Source organism: Anomalospiza imberbis, chromosome 2 (genome assembly GCF_031753505.1).
Source record: "Anomalospiza imberbis isolate Cuckoo-Finch-1a 21T00152 chromosome 2, ASM3175350v1, whole genome shotgun sequence".
NCBI lineage: Eukaryota > Metazoa > Chordata > Aves > Passeriformes > Viduidae > Anomalospiza > Anomalospiza imberbis.
This window is the reverse complement of record NC_089682.1, coordinates 114,244,561-114,262,167: the sequence shown is the minus strand read 5'-3', so window position 1 is coordinate 114,262,167 and position 17,607 is coordinate 114,244,561. Positions and strand designations below refer to the sequence as shown.

The window sequence follows — 17,607 nt, the reverse complement described above, 5'->3', positions numbered from 1 at the left end:
CGGGGTGGCCTCGCCCGCCGCGGTGCCGGCGCGGAGAAGCGCGGCCCAGAGCCGCGGTGCCACACCGGGGCAGGGCTGCCACGGCTATCGCGTCACCCTGCTGCCGTCCCCGCGCCCGGAGCCGCCCCCGCCCGGAGCCGCCCCCGCCCGGAGCCGCCCCCGGCGCGGCGCGGCGCGGCGCAGCGCAGGGCGGGTCCCGGCGCAGAGCCGCTGCCGGGAGCGCTGGGCCCGGGCAGCCGCCGCGCCTGCAGCTCTCGGCGGGGCCATGCGGATGGCGGTCGGTGCGGCAGCGGGCGAGGGGGCAGCGCAGAGCCCCGGCCCCGCCGCCGTGTCGCTGGGCTTGAGCGTGGCCGTGGTCTCCAGCCTGGTGAACGGCTCCACCTTCGTCCTGCAGAAGAAGGGGATCGTGCGGGCCCGCGGGAGAGGTAGGGGCCCGGCGCTGCGGTGGCGGCGGGTGGGAGCGCCCCTCCCGGCGCTTCCCGGCCTCCCTCCGCAGCCCGCGACCCCCCGGGAACCTCCCAGGTGTGCGGGGCCTCGGCTGCCCCCGGCCCGGGGCGGCGCAGCCACCCGCGGGGCCGCTCCCTCCCTCGCCCCGCAGCCCTTCCCCGCGCTGCGGCGGGGCCGGCCCGGAGCGCGGGGCGGGAGGCGGCGGCGCTGCCGAGGGGCAAGGAAGACGGGCCGTGTCAGAGCCTGTGTGGAGGGCGGCCGTGTCGCCTGGTGTGCGGGACGCCTTCCCGGCGTCTGGAGCGTGGAGCCGGCTTCAGTTTGTGTCTGACATCCGCGGTCCATGACCGGATCGAGGCGCAAGGGAGGCGGTGAATGAGCGGAGAGGCGGCAGGTGGGGGTCAGCCAGGAGGTATCGGCGGGGGAGAGCAGCGAGCGGCTCTTAACTGCGCATCAGCAACAGCTCCCCGATGTGTGGTCAGCGCGCTGCTCTGTCCCGCTGAAACACGGCGCTGGGAGCTTGCGTGTTGTCTGCGCTTCTGTCCATACACAGGTTCTTCTTTTCCGTGTACTTGTGGGACTTTACCACCAGTTTCTGTGGCTTAGATAGTTTCCTGGCATGAACAGCACGAGCGCATCTTGTTGCTTGTTTATTCCAGCACTTCCACAGACACAGGCAAGTTATATCAGTCACATGGTGGTTTCTGCTTTTCGAGAAGGGACAGATCAGTAACATGAAATAATCTATTTCTTACATTTTTCATATGGAAATCCCATGCCTCATTATTATTTCCTGAGGTGAACGTATTCAGGAGCTGACTGTGCTGTCTAGACAGTTTAGCCAAAAAAAAAGCTGTAAATTCACTAGTGTGAAGATCTGAATTTTATTTTGAAGTTTGAACTCCCCAAAGCATGCAGCTGAACAGCATTTGCTCGTTGCATCTTCATGCTTTGAACATAGGAAAATGCAATTTAAAAATTTTATTTGTTTTTAGTATCATGCTTTTGTGTAAGGGGAAGACTGTAAACACAGGTTGCATCATGCCTTTGAATTGTATTACTGTGGTCAGAAGCCATTTGTTTTTGTAGGTGATGGTGTCTGTGTATGAGCATGTGTCCACAAGTTCTAGGAACTCTTTTTTATAAGAAATCCTTTTTAGTTCCATGACAAAGTATTTTCTCTGTATACATTGCACATATGTAAATATGTATATATATGTGCGCATACAAATAAATATTTTATATATATATCTGTTTGTACTTGCATTTCCATTGCCTGCTGCATCTAGCATATTCAGGGTGAATGCAGTGGAGCAAAGCAAGCTTGGAACTATGTTACTAAAACCTGGCAGCCTGATCTAAATTTTTTTTTTTCTTTTTCTGCAATGACCTTACATCTAAAGGCATCAGACAAACTTTTGTTTTGCAAGCATAGTCTCCCTTTCCCGCCAAGATGGCTGTAACCCATTTTGATTGTGCACAGAGCAATCACATTCGGATCATAAATACAAACCTTTTTTTTTTTTTTGTAAGGGAAACAATGAGAAAACACAAAAGAAAAATAATTTTGCATCCCAAGGCAGCTGGAGGAAGTTTCCATTTTGAGTGTACTTACTCCTGAAGAGCTTTCAGTGGTGCACTGGGTTAAGTGAGTGATGGGTGTGTGCCTGCTTTCTCAGTGCTAGCAGCTGTAAAACTTCCTGTTTTGAAGACATTACCGGTGTTTGTGCATCTTGCTGAGCATTTTGTAGTTCTTTCTCTTGGCACGCTCAGTGAGGAGGCATCCAGGAAAATACCCCAGGTTTCCCTGTATTTCATGTTATGAAGCGGAAGGGATCTGCCTTGAATCTAGCAGTTAGACCTGTGAGTCTGAGATGGCCAGTATCAAATGATGTCTTCTTTCCATGGTCTTCAGCAGGTGTTGTATAATTAACAAGGAGGCACTTCAAGCTTCTTCTGTCTTCTCTCTTGAATCAATAATGTAATATTGATGTAATTAACAATCCTTGTCTATTTAGAAACAGCAGTGGGTGACAAATATTTTGCAAAGTTACCTTACTTGAGTCAATATTTTCTACAATTTCTGCCCCCAGCAGTGTTTTTATTTTATATGCAACAACAAAAGTCTAAAAAATTACTACGCCCACTCTAAAGCTGGCCATTTTCATTAGTCATATTTCATCTCTTTTCAATCGTATAGTGTGATTTCCAAGTGCTTAATACTTTATATGTCTCCAGAGATAGTGATGACTGTGTTTTTCTTCCATTTGGGATTTCAGAGTAGGTACAATATTGCCTACTACTCCAGCAGCTTTTGAGAGGACATCTTCCCAAATAAATGCAGAGCTGTATTGCTAGAAAGAGAAGCAAAACATAGGAGTGTGACTTGATGCCAACACTGTGCTCGGAGAAGGCCATGCTTTAGTTTAGGAAGTGGTCGTGAGCCTTGATGTTCTACAGAAGCAGAACTTCTGTGTGCACAGGCTCCACCTGGGCACATCCCAAGGCAAGAGCTTATAATTTGACAGTGAAAATAATCATCCTCCAGTTTGGGAGGCACTAAGGACAATGCAGAGTTTTTACTCCTCGCTGAAGCAGTGTGTTAGGAATTCAGAGGCTTCAGTTGTAGCACTTCCCAATGCTTAAATGCAGGAGGATCAGGCGACACCATGATCCTGTCAAACCTGTGTTCCAAAACTGTCAGAACAATTTCTCAGCTGCAATTTTTCTGATACAATTTCACTGAGGCTGTATTGGCAAACTAACTGAGCAATTCATGTTCTGCATCCATAGGTTTACAGTTCTCCTAGAAGTGGCTCTAATTTGTATGTTTAAATGTCACCCTCAAAAGCATTTGGTGATATTTTGGATGCTTTTCTACACAATACTGCATTCGTGTCACATAGGTACTTCAAACTGGGAACTAGAACTTCTGACTAACACATTATCTTAGGAAGGTCTTTTTTGGAAACATAAGCCAAATCCAATATTCTCTTTCTTTTTTTTTTTTTTTTCTCTTTTAATCTCAGATTCAGTTGCCTTGAAGAATAGGTTTAAGATTATGGTCTTTAATAACTGAGACTGTTGTTTCATAGTTCCAATATTTTGATTTCATATTTTTCTAATACATTTTCCTATACTTCCAGGTACTTCATACTTAACTGATATAGTATGGTGGTCGGGCACTATTGCAAGTAAGTATCTTAAAAAGTTTTATTTTTTTTTTTTTTAAGAGAGCTTTGCTTAGATGGTGATAGGAGACATCAGGAAATCTGGGTTTTCATCTTGAATCTCACACTCCCTTGTCATGAAATTTCCATCCCTAGAAACATTCCACTTCTAAGTAAACTCTTACCATGGCTACCATGCCTGGTGTTTGCAGAGGCAAAGAGCTGGGACAAACATGAGTCAGACATCTTTCCACATTTCCAAACCATTTGGTACTTGAAGCCCTTGGCAGCCACACACTGCTCTGACTCTGGGCTCCTGCATGGTTTGTGTCTCTGTACTGCACTGGCCAGCTCAGTTTTTAATAAAAGTCAAAGCTGAATTAAAAATTGTTGCTCTGCACAAAAGGGCTCATTGAGCACGTTATGTTTTAGATCAGAAAGCATTTAACCAGCCTCAATTAAAAAAGCCCCCAAAATTATTTTGGTTTCTTGTTCAACAGATACAGTTTCAGTTTTGCTTTTAATCTGCAAGATTAATGCAAAGCCTTCTGGGGTGCTGATATGAGATCAGTGTAATTTTACCCTTAATATCTTTGTAACTCTGCTAACACCGAGTTCATTCTCTGATGTGAATCTGGAGCATGGGGAGCAACTAACTTTCTCCTCTTACACATCAGCCCTAGTCCTGCCCACAAGCCTGGAATCATACCCCACTTTTAGACTCTAATCCAGCCTTTTGTGAATTATTTGGAAAGTTCCGATGCTGTTTCTGAGAAGTATATGAGTCCAGTTGTGCCCCTGGTTTTGTGGCAGCAAGGTAAGTCCCTGATTTTTGGTTTGGTTGTCTTAAAGCTGTGCAAAAGGAATGAAAACCGATTGATCCCATTGAAGGACAAAGTTCACAGCAAGTGTAGAAGCCAACAGAGCTTCAGAAGAAAACTCCTCAGCTGATTTAGCCTGAGTTTAAGTAGTTCTTTGACAGCTTCCTCCCCTGACAGGATCTCTACTGCCTAAGTAGAAGTAAATCTGTGCATCAGTCACTGTTTATTACTCCTGAGGCTCCCATCTGTAATCTCTAAGCAGAAGGAGTTAAAAAGGTTTTATTACAGGACTTATCTTCATGAATCAAAGAGAACAATTTCATGCTTAGAAGAGCTGACAGAATTGAATGAAGGCAAAACAGCTGAAGGGAATGGTATCAGTTGGCTTTTTTCCAGTAGCTAGACACTGGTATTTCAAAACAAAACCTCAGTAGCTTTACCGAGGAACCGAGCAAGAGGAATTGCTTGTGGATATTACAGACTCACAATGGCAGCACAGTCACAAACAGCAATAGCAAGGGCCAGGTAGGCACCTATGGGATGCAGAGAAGAAAAATGCTGTTTGGGGAAAGGTGGTAATCGTGGAATTAGCAATACCCCCAATTTTCTGGGTGAAATGATAACAGCTGACATCATTTTCTCAAGCAGAGAATTTGGAGTTTGGATGACTAACAAAAGCCACATAAACTCTATCAACTTGTTCTCATGCTGTTTGTTCAGATGGTGAAGAAGTGTTTCTGTGTTGGTATGCTGAGTCAGCATAATGCTGCCCAACTCTTTGGGGGCCCTGGGATCCACTGGATTACTGAAGACTTCAGAGGAAGGGCTGCACATTCTGCTGAGGGATTTTTCCCTACTCTGTAGTCAAAAGAGTGATTGCAGCATGTGTACAGATATTTCAATGATCATTAAACTAATTAATTGGCTAATTAATTAGGTTCAGTGCAGGTTTTGATAGCAGCATAGATGTGGCTGGTTCTTACAGTGAAAACATCTGCATTAGTGTTGTATTCCAGATGGGGAGTACACTTGTGAAGTGCATCTCCTGTTTGTCACCAGAGACTGGGCTGAATTTCACATTTCTTAGCAGAGTTGGGGCTCCTAACCTGGTCTTTAAAATGAAAGTAGGTTGGAAGATGAATTCTAGGAACATACTTAATGTACTTGATGCATGTGAGCTGCAAATATGAAGTTAGCGGGAGCAGGCTGAAGTTAGTCCGGTATAAACCCCCTGGCATGCCTAGAATAGATACCTTTTGCTGTACAGGTCTACTCCTGGTCTCCTTGCTAATGGAAACATGCCAGTGTGCATCAGGTTTTGTGTTGCTGTAACTTCGAGGGGACTGGTACTTGTTTGTCATATTAAAAGCTTGGTGTGCCTTCACGGACTGAAGTCGTGTCTTGACTTACAGCACTCGTATCTCATGAGGAATTTCTGTTCAGAGAGGACTGGATAGGTTGGCAACAAAGGTGCTCAACATCAGGTAGATGGTAGCAATCACTGAGATTCTTTTTTTTAATTGGTGTTAACTAGTCCTGGTCTGTCATTTGTGGTGGTAAGGGACTGTTACTACTGCTGGTTACTACTACATGGTGATATGGAAAATCTCCAGTAAGTTCAGTTGCCTTACAATATGTTCCATTTGACTGAAGCTTCAGAGATCTACTTTATGGATTGATGTTGGTGCCATCTGTTAAGAGTTCTTCCAACAAAAAGTTAAGACACCTGACCTCCAAAAAAAGCAACCTTTTGTCCGAGTCATTTGGAAATGTATGAAATCTGCAGAAATGCAGAGTGACAGCTGTGCACCATTCTCCATCCAAGATCTGCCCCAATGCCTTCAGATGCATTGAAGATAATGCCAGAGTTACTACACAGATCTCCAAATAGCCTGAGGCTGATAACCGAGTTACTCTGTTCCCAGGGACAGGGAGACCACCACTGTCTGTGGTGCCTTTGGAATGCTGCTCATCAATTTCTATGTCTCACTCCTACACGTAGAGAAAGCCTCAGTGAATTTAATTAGTATAATTTTTCCACACTCTGCAGTTTTGTGAGTTTGTTTGTCTCTTTCATATTTCCTGTAGGTTACACAGGTCTTCAGCTCTACTGATAATATGAGCTAAATTGGTAAATTAATTAACATTTGCAGAATGCTTTGCAGATGTAAAAAATTGGATGATAGTAATGATATTTGATAGTTGAGGGCAGTGCCAGCCTGAGCATAAAGACATCTTGGATACTTGAAATGTTTTTAAATGCTGATAATGGCTTTTAACAGCAACTGGAAATTTGAGCAGTATATAATTTGTGCTCAATCTCAAGCTTCTTGCCAGTTACCACAGACCCTGTAACTATGCAAGTATGTTGACCTATTATAAACTTGCCAGCACTTGCAAAACCATCCAGCTTTTATTTTTTAACTGAAAACCTGAACACATGAACTGTTATCACAGCTGTGATATGCAATACTGTGGTATATCTTGGAATTTGCTTTTACTGGAGGAAAGAAAAATAAGGTTGAGGCTGTTTACTGTGTCTTGTCAGGCATGTTCTTTTTACAGGTGTCAGGAGTGACTTTGGATGTTACACAGTGTTATGAAAAATTGATCTAGTATATCGAAGAGCCCTTATGCATGTGTTTAGTGTTTCAGTAGAAGATTCCTCAGCACTGTCTCTATTTCCCCCAAAAAAACTAACACTGCTGTTAGGAACTATAGTCAAGTACACTTGTTTTACATGAATGCACATTCTAAAGATGAAACCATGGATTATATATACTTTTACCCCTCCTCATACAAATATTTGAGTGTAATACTGAGATTATAATCCATGAGTGTTTCTAATTCATAGTCTTATTTATATTTGACTAAGAGAAGTTACAAATGAGATTATTAACGGTACCCACTTGGATATTCTTGTGTGGCAAATATAAATCCTGTATTAACAAATACAAACTATAGGAAATTTCCAGACATTTTGTTTATGTGCAAAATTAACAGAACTAAGCAAACTGTAACATCTGTTTTCCAATTAGGTCAGTCTTTCCCAAACAGTATTGGGCAAGTTTTGATTACTTACTTTTACAAAGGGGTTTAAAGGCTTATTTATGGTTCTCTTGACAGTGGCACTGGGTCAAATAGGGAATTTCTTGGCCTACACTGCAGTCCCAACTGTGTTAGTGACGCCCTTGGGAGCTCTTGGCGTTCCATTTGGGTAAGAGTTTGCTTTTCTTGTTCTTATGTGGATGTCATTACTACTTAATAAAATGTCAGATGGACTCCATGATCACTGGAGATCCCCTGAGAAATGTTAGGCTTGTGGCTGTTCATGATGTGTTACAATGTCACCTATTCCTGTTTTCCCCAGGAAAGCGTGGCTGGGGGAAGGCAGTGGTGAAGAAGGGTTTTCCTGAGTATCTTCTGCTTTTAGCTCTCACTATGATTTGGAACAGATAAACTTTTTTTTTCCCTCTCTTTTCTGTGGTAATTCTGGACTTTTCTGCCTATTCTCTTGATTCACAGTTCCCTTACTATGTAGATCTTTCCTTTTGTCTCACAGTCTTTCTCTACCTGGCTATCCACAGCCCACATGTGTTTATTGATACTGATTTCATTTCATTGGATCTGGCCTCTTTCCAAGGAGGAAAACTCAAGAGAGTTTCTTGCAAATGCATGCCCCCAACTTCTTAGAAGTTGTATTTGTGGGAGGCACAGAAAAGGCAGTGAGTTTAAGGAGTTTAATATGTAATGAATGTTTTGTGAATAGATGAACTACAGTTGTGGAACCACTGGAGTGAAAAAGCACAACTCTTTGAAAACAAAGCCTTGAGATTTTTATGTTGCCTGCTGAATTGTGACTGCACTGGTCATCTGCTTCAGAGTGTCGATGGCATTGCTTCATGTCTGTCTTTAGTTCTATCACTATGAAGCATACTGATGGTGCTCTAAGTACCACCTATTATTTTATCCTAGGCCACATACTTTTGCTTATTTTGGTCAATTACGTATCTGAGCCCAGCCCTGGGATCTTTGTAACCAAAGGTCGCTTTCATCTCACGACTGCTTAGCACCTATAAAATGGGGCTTTGTGACAGCTCACCAAATTGGTAGTGGGTAGATGTCTGCCTCTGGGGTCAGATGTCTGGTTTGGGATGTTTCAGTTGTTTGGGGAGGGTTTTGAGGGGGTGATGTGGTTTTGTTTTTTGCGGTGCTGTGGCTAGGAGTTTTGTTGGTGTTTCTGTCTTGTTGTGTTGTTTTTTTTTTTTTTTGTTTTTTTTTTTTTTTTCTCCTGAGGTGAGATGTCAAGGATTGAGTAAAACTGCAAATGGAGGAATCTTTCCTCAGATACATCAGAAACACATTTTGAGAATTCATCAACATTTGATAATACTCCTTTAAAAGGGAAATTCATATGGCACAGCACTGTTAAACATAATTAACAGGATATAGTCAAACTTCTGTTTTTCTTCCTCTTTTCAAAGGTCCATCTTAGCTTCTTACCTGCTGAAAGAGAAGCTGAACATTCTTGGCAAGCTGGGGTGTTTGCTGAGCTGTGCTGGGTCTGTTGTTCTCATTATCCATTCCCCAAAGTCTGAGAGTGTAACGACCCAGGCTGAGCTTGAAGAGAAGCTTACAAATCCAGGTAGTTTGTTTTCTCATTAATTCATAATGATTTTCTGAGGTTGAGCAGGAGCATGCTTGAGGAAGAGGCTTACCGCTTCTACCAGGTAGGGAAATTGACTTAGTAAGAAATCATGATGTGACAGAGGCAGATCAGTACAGGTTTTGTGTAAGAAAACTATGCCCCATTCTTCTTAGAACTTGTCGTATTTTTTGGGACATGTGAGCAGAAAGGAGAGCATGGATACTTTTGAAAACATTGTCCTGCACAGCAAGCTCAGAACAATGGCCAGTTGAACTTGTAATTTTATAACATTATGCAAGACTGTATCTTGCTATTTAGAGATGAAAAGTATAAATCTAGGACTTCAATTTAAGTTGTTTTATACAAAACAAAAAAATGCTGTCTTTCTCCTTTATTTCTGCATGTTTTTTTAATTAAAAGTTTATACTAAATACCAGTTATGATCCCAGATTTATTTGCACAATAAAGGTATTTAGAAATAGGCTGTTGAGACATATGCTGAAATGCCTGTTCTTTCTCACCAGCTGCTGGAGGACACATACTGGTACTAATATGTTCCAGGCCCATTTTTATTTTTCTTGCTTAAGAGCTAAACTGCCAGCTATTGTTTTTCTTGTATTTTCTTGAAGTGAGAGAAACTCAAACCTAATAACATCAGCTATTCAAAAAGTCTGCAAAGAAAGAAAAGAAAAAAAAATAAAAACTTGGTCTCAGTTTACCATTTAAATCTGAACAAAGTGCATTGGCTCTGTATTTTTTTAAAACACTAAAGCATGAAATGTCTTTCACTGATCTTATATGTGTACTGATGATTTAATATAAATAATATGGCCTCATGTTTGTTCTAGCTGTCCCTACTCATGTGCTCACCTTAGTGGGATCTAACTTTGCTGGATCCACACACTGTGCCTTAATGATTATGAATGAGGTGTTATCCTTCAGTCTGTCATAGGAGACTTTAAGGAGTATAGTCCTAATGGAAAAGAGAATAAGATTTAAAAAGCTATCTGAAATCCATTTCAAATATGCCACAGTGTGTAATTTTCTGCATTTGTTTTTCCCAAAGAACATGACAACATCAGTCGTGGATGCCAGTATTTCTGGAAGCTCAGTGATTTGGGTCTGTCTTCAATAGCAAATCTTACTTGTGATGTATACCTCAAAGTCAATGCTAGGACATGATTTGCTTGCTAAAATCTTCAGAAGACCAAGAGTTCTCATCTTGATACTTTGTTTTCTTTTTGTTTTCCAGTTTTCGTGGGTTATCTCTGCATAGTGCTGCTAATGCTTCTCCTGCTTATCTTCTGGATAGCTCCAGCTCATGGACCTACTAATATTATGGTTTACATCAGTATTTGCTCTCTGTTGGGCAGTTTCACTGTTCCCAGCACAAAAGGCATTGGGCTGGCTGCTCAAGATATCTTTCACAATAACCCATCAAGTCAAAGGGCTCTGTACCTCTGTCTAGTACTTCTGGCAGTATTAGGATGTAGCATTATCATTCAGTTCCGATACATCAATAAGGCACTGGAGTGTTTTGACTCCTCTGTGTTTGGTGCCATCTACTACGTTGTGTTTACCACCCTAGTCCTGCTGGCTTCAGCCATCCTTTTCAGGGAATGGAGTAATGTAGGAGTCGTAGATTTTTTGGGCATGGCTTGTGGATTCACCACAGTGTCTATTGGAATTGTTCTTATACAAGTCTTCAAGGAATTCAACTTCAGTATTGGAGATTTAAACAAACCTAACATGAAGACAGATTAAAATATTTCTGAGGGGAAACTGGATGGCTCAGGGAAGGATGCAGAGCTGTTCATTTCTAGGTCACTATTTCAAATAGGATTCAGGTTGGTAACTACCCTCTAACAATTTGGTGGCCTATGTGAAATGAATTGAAGGTCTCCATCCAGTTTCAAAGGAACAGCTGTCCATGTAACCCAGTCAACACAATAAATGACCTTAATTGGAACTACTAATTGAGTCAGCATAGAGACCGATGTATTTCCTCACTGTCAAAGGTAGTCCATCAGAAAAGCTCTGTGAATATTCTGACAGACCTGTGTGAAAGCTTGTATTGTGACTTCTGAGGTACCATTTCTGTGGGCAAAGGACATCAGTTTCTAATGCACTCAATCTGATACCTTTCATCATAAGTGATGTATACTTTAAAATAAGGGGGGAAAAGTAAGTGGAATGGTTTGTGAATCTCAGTATAACAATGTCTTCACTGTCAAGGCTGTGAATTCTCAGACAAATGTTTGTTGGATCATGGACTGTAGATTTGTTCTTTTTAGTGACTGTCTTAGCAACTTTGTCTGCCATGCGGTGAAGACACAGGGGAATTGTAAATTGAAATCTTTATAGAGAGCTGTGGGCCCTTAAATATCTTTCACTGATTACTTATCAGCTCATGGTAGTGTCCAGGTATGCATTTTTCTTTGTAACTTACGTACATTAAGACATACTGCATTCCTCTGAGAGTTTTAATTGGGAGCAGGTAGAAAGACTGTGAAGGATGTGGAAATGATGCACACGCTCACTGCCTACATGGTAGCTTATTTGTAAGCAGCTCAGAACTGTTTCAGTGCCTTTGCAATCAAAAAATACTGCATAATTTTGAATGTATTTGTTTCAGATGGCCTATACCACTTTAGTAATTTAATTTCACTGTCTACAATATCGGACTATATTCAAATTCTAAACACATAATTCATCTAGAAGGACCGTATGTTTTTGGAAGAATTTACAAACCTGAACTGAAAACCCTGGATGCCTTGACAGCTTCTGAAAAACTCATATTCCTAATGGGAAGAGGAGTGTTGAAATCAGTCCAGAATACTTTTATTTTAGTTTAGTGACTAAATGCAGGAGACCATTTTGTGAAACAGCTAAAAAATAGGGACCACAAAAAAAAAAGAAATTTAAGAGAGAGAAGAGCATGAGATTTCTCCTAGCTCAAAAAAGATGGTCTGATGTTCTTGTAACGTGGGAAAAGGAGGTTAAAGACTGAAAAAACGAAAGCATTCAGGGAGCTGAGTTTTAGGTAACGGACAGGGACATACAGTCAGATCAGTAATTCATAGACTTGTCTGATTACTTCAGTTGTAATATTTTGACAAGTAATACAGACAGCGTAAGCTACGATGAGGATGACTCCGAACAGCTCAGTTTAAACCACTTAGAGAATATTGATACGTTAAAGAATGAAATAGTTAATTTCATGTTCTACTTATATTTGGTAGCGAAAACATCATGAGTCAAAAAGTTGAAAGCTTGAAAAGCAATGAATGTTTGTTTCCATCTAAGTACAAAAATGGAAGAGTGCAGTGGAACTCAACATCTCTAGTTCAGAACATCTCCTGAGAAAACAGAAAATCCCAATGTGATTACAAGACAGTATTTGAGAAAAATCGGAATATTTTATCAAGAAATCATGAATGTAACTTTGTAGCTGCCTGACAGGACCATGCATGTTGATTAGTGGGGAGTAATACTGTCCTTGTGATGTTTTTTCTTGAACTGAATTGAGGTTTCCTTAAAACTCAGCCACCATTTTAATTTAAAATCAATGCTGTAAGCCCTACTAATGGCAGCAATAATTGCAAAAGTGATTACTAAAGATTTAGTGTTCTGAAGGGATTGTTCTGAGGGAGTAATAGCCCTACTATGTTGTTTGTAAGGTTGTTTTAAAACTCCATATTGCAGGGAATGGCCCTGAGTTGGCAGAAATGTGCATTGTTACAGGCCAACACACAGTAACTGGGTGTCTTAATGAAATAGAGTAGCTCTAGCAGAGAAAAGACCATCTTCATGGATTTTCAAATATTGTGCAAGGTTTTAGAAAGTCAGAGAATTGTAGATGAAGGTTATTGGGCTATGAAATCTGGTAAAACTAGCCTCTGTCCATTATTGATTGGAAGATGGTATCTTGGTTCTCAGCAAACATTCATATTTTGTCATATTAATTCCCCCATTTTTTTTTAATTGAACCTGGAATGGCACATAGGTTACGAGACCTGTACTAACCTACTTTTAAAAACAATGTTATCTGTTTTCTGAAGCAGTCAAGTTGTCTTTTCAAAATTCAGCTTCAGAGATCATGAGTTGTATGTTGGTTTTGTATTAGCCTTTAATCTCTGAAGACTTCTCTGAAAATCTTTAGGTCAGAATGGAAATTATTTGTGGTCTCATTTTACTCCTTCTTTGGCCATATTTATTTGTCTTAGTTGGTTTTAAAATTAATTCCTAATTATTTATAAAGTGCCTGTCCTAGTATGTTAGATGCATATGCAAATTATTAGTAAATGTTAGATTCAGAATAACTTGATTGCCCTGTTTAAACCTTGACATTTTCTGCACCACACAAAGTTTACTTGGTAAGTGCTCACTATGCAGAGGAAGAATAAAGTAGCAACCGCGTTCTGTGGTCCTCTGACCATCGTAACCACTGATAAATATCAGCACAGTTTTCTTCTCTTCTCCCCAGCTGCTCCTCATCTGTGATGAGCTTTCTAGAAATGTCTGATTAATCTTGATGTTTAAAACAAAGACGTCAAAAGCCAGCACATAAGGTGAAAGAAATTCTCGTGGCCTTGCACATCATTTGTATCTGCAGCCTTTTACTTCTTGAATGCTAAGTAACTGAAAGCTTTATTTTTGCTACTTCGTTCAGTGTGTAGCAGTGTTCTTTCAAGTTCTGCTGTACCTGGATCTGGTTCAGTTCTAAATTTAGAAATGTATTAGCATTTTCTGTTGTCACTGTTGATATGATTCTTTCCCCCTCCATCCCACGCCCTCCTCTTTCTAGGTGTTCTACCTTTTTTAGTCCCATTGCTTTTCTGATTTAAAAGGAGGCACTGTTGAAGTTGAATTTTAGCTGTTCCCTCTTTTTTCCCACCCCTTTGACAAGTAAGCACTTTGAATAAGACAGATATCCAAGTTCCATCATCTCAGGGAGCAAATGTGCATAGTTGTCTCCTGAGCTCTGGCATCCCTCATGGGTCTGCCCTTTTCACATTCTCATTGTGTTGTATGCATTGATAGCTGCAAGCCAGGTGACGTCAGTTCTGATTCCAAAGTAGAAGTGGGAGAGGCTACACATAGAAAAAGTGGGCTCATTACAGTGGTGGAATGCATTTGAATTACGTTCAAATCCACAGGAAAGGTGTTTCACTCTGTATGTCTGACTTCTGTCATACGTGTCAAACATATTTACTTGGTACTCACTTGAGGATAGCTCTTTGATCATTTTCCCTTCAGTGTATGGAGGATTTGCATTTGTCAGTCACGATCTCTGTTAGGTGTCAAACACAAAACTCCCTCAAATGTTCACTAGGAGAATAGAAACCTTTTTGATACAACCAAAAAAAAACCCCACATTTGTTACACTTCAAGTACTTCTGTAAAAAAAGAAAAATATCTAAACAAGTTATCTGCTGTATTGACTTTCCAGGACTCTGTATGTGTAAATAGAGCCTATTTATTAGTGAGCTGCAACTAACATTAATAAGAACCTATCATCACAGTTTGACAAGTGAGGCTTTCTATTAATAATATTGATTTGATCGGAACATATGTATTTTTCTGAAGTAACTAGCACTGAAAAATCAGAACACTGGATTAAGTTGTTGAAAAACTAGAAAGTGAGGTTTAGTTTTCATTTTATTTTTAAAAAACACAGGGTTTGCATTTGAAGAAATTTAGGGTTAATAAATAGGGGGTGCTTGAAATGGGAAGTTGTTTGCACATTGTATCCCCCCTCACATTCTTGTTTTATAAATATAAGACATCAAGGATTCTGCAGATATTCCCTGGTTGTCTTGAGATGGTGTACCTACTGAAGTTTTACTGTTAAATCAAGCATTATCAAATGTTTATCTGTTACCTGTTATCACTGTAATCATTCTTTGGTGCTATCTGTGGGCTTACAGAATGCAGAATTTTAATGTGTACTGTGTTAGGCACCAGTGTTGTCAACAGTAATCATTACTAGTGCCCAAGTGTATCAGACAGCAATGTTGAAATGTTACGGATTAAGAAATTTCTTTTTAAAAGCTGCAAATAAGTTTGGGGTTTCTTTATTGTTTGTGGTTGTGTTGGGTCCTTCCATGTCCACATCCCTCCCCAGACAGTTGCTCTATAGAGGGTAAAATATTTGAAAAGATTACACAAAAAGGGTATTTTGAAGTCTTTTTTTTTTTAAACTGTGGAACTTTGTCTTTTTTCTTTTTTTTTTAATTTCCTTTTTTTTTTTCCCCTGGAATGTAAAAAGTAGCTCTAATGGGATATAGAGAAAAGGTAGTTGGCAAAACAAATACAATGTCAGGTTTGGTTGCTTCAATGCTCTTGCAATATAGTTACTACAGATTACATAAAAACGGTTTATTTTATTAGCTTCCAAATAATGTATATATAGATTTGTTAATGGCTTACAAGTCAAGCTTACTCTTTGCTTTTTAAAAAATAGTTATAGGCATGTTGTATTTGCCTTGTGTAAATTATAAAAGGCTATTTATTAAGTTTTCTGATAACTAATCTATTTATTAACCTGTATTGTTTTAAAATAAATGATTTATTTCTAGCTCAATGCTTGTTTTGTGACTTGTTTTTAGCAAATGGGGTCAGGAGGAAATCAAGTTTTCCACACGCTGCTTTACAGGCTAATTCCAATTCATAAGCCTAAGCTATTTCCATTACCCTTTCATAAAATAGCAGCTTTGCTTTTAAGCAGAATAGCAGATTCTTCCACGGGTACAGATCAGTTGGCCTACAAAGGGCTCAGTGGCCCTACACCAGTATCTACCAGCAGGCTGCAGTCATAATGTCTTCATTGGACTGAAGTTTGCTTACAGGTAGAACGAAGACTTTTCTGGCAAAAATATTTGCTGGGGCTTGAGTCACTTCAAACTGTGCATTCTGGGTTAACATGTGCTCTATTCCTGCACTGCTGTACATTGGTCACTTGCTAGAGCTTCTGTTTCAAGGTTTACTGCTCCACAGTTGGGTGTGCATCGCGTGGCTACAGCTGTAAAGAAGTCTGTCACCAGTCTCATTTGCTGTCTGTCATAATAGCTCTCCGTAGAAAGAATTTCTTGGAAAATTACAGTGATTGCCCATCTCATTCTTCATCTGAAATTCTTAGCCCCTTGTAGCAGGTACTGGCAAATACATAACTTAGAGTCTCTCTGTGTATGTGTGTGTGTGTGTGTGTGTGTCAGATTTTGGTTGGCTGGGGTTTTTTTAAAGGTGGGATTTATGATTAAGAACTGCTTCATTCTGTGCACTTGCGTTTTAGGGGATGCATTGATATTATTGCCGGTCAAAATTCAAAGTTATCTTTAAACAAGGAAACTAGCTCCTCAATAATATTAAATGTATGCAATGGAAAAAAATGGCTATGGACTTTTTTGTTGCAATTTTATTTTTAAATGTATTTATTATATTAATGCAATGTACAAAGATCGATCAGAAACCTTGAAAGGCTTTCACTTCTGCATGCAGCATCTCTGATTTTTAAGTAGGTAGGCTAAGGAGTCTATGTTTTAGCAAGAAAATTCAGCTATCCTTGTCTTGTGCATATCAGGAGCTAGGCCACTAAGGCAGCAGCATTGTGGTAAAGGCAAATGTGCCATTTAGACCACTGGTGTTGAAAGTCTGGGACATAATCAATCCTAAGCATATTTATCTCAGCAACACAGTTAATATATTTATCTCAGCAATGCAGTTCATGTTGGAAGAACATTAAAGACAAAAATCTCATTGTGTCAAAAGAAAAAAAAATTCCTGTTGATTTTTGTGAGCTTTGTTCTACAAATTTAAGTCTTAAGCAGAGTCCCTTAAGTTCCTTGTGACACTGTAGATGTTGCACAAGTAGACTTACAGATGTGGTTTCTTTGTTCTGCTCAGCTGTCTTCACAAAACACAGCAGAGAAGTGGTCACCAGAGACCCTGTTAAAGCTTCCTGAGGTTGTACAGGTATATTTTTGCTCTTAGCCCTTTTAAATTTTACAAGATATTTATACACATAGTAGATATTAAGCCCTGAAAAATCTGTCCACAGCCACGCAAAAGGACCTACATTGACCGCGCTCATTAAATTCCTTGGGCACAAGGATGGTTTGTGCACCTGAGAACAGGTTAAATTAGGCAGGTTACCACCATTCTCATGCTTGGAGTTTTTCCCAGATAATCAGCAAACATGCCTGAAATTCTGTGCTGTTGTAAATTACTCTGAGATAGTTTGAGTATTTTCCATTGCTGAGCACAACCTTTGGCTTTGAAATATTTAATGTGACAAAATTTGTGCCAAATGGAAAGCACTGAATTCGTACTTTGAACAGTTGCACATATGTTAAGCAGAACTAGAAGCTGAAATAATACAAGAGAGAGGATTAACAGTACAACTGAAGTTCCACAAACGTCTAAACTGCTTAGAGGAGTCCAGTTAATACTCTCAGGTACTTATTCATTATTGTTTTAGCTTGGTTGAGAGGTGTTCTGAAGGGACGAGAGCAGAGCGAGACAA

General features: G+C 40.4%; 1 protein-coding gene across 1 annotated transcript; it reads left to right on the top strand.

Annotated features, from left to right (window-relative positions):
• The first annotated feature begins 168 nt into the window (after window positions 1-168).
• Window positions 169-11,055, top strand: NIPA1 (NIPA magnesium transporter 1). The gene is made up of 5 exons (XM_068182663.1): window positions 169-425; window positions 3,591-3,638; window positions 7,562-7,652; window positions 8,920-9,080; window positions 10,336-11,055. The coding sequence occupies exons 1-5, from the start codon at window positions 266-268 to the stop codon at window positions 10,845-10,847; spliced, it is 972 nt and encodes a 323-aa protein (XP_068038764.1). The 5' UTR covers window positions 169-265; the 3' UTR covers window positions 10,848-11,055.
• Window positions 11,056-17,607: the final 6,552 nt, after the last annotated feature.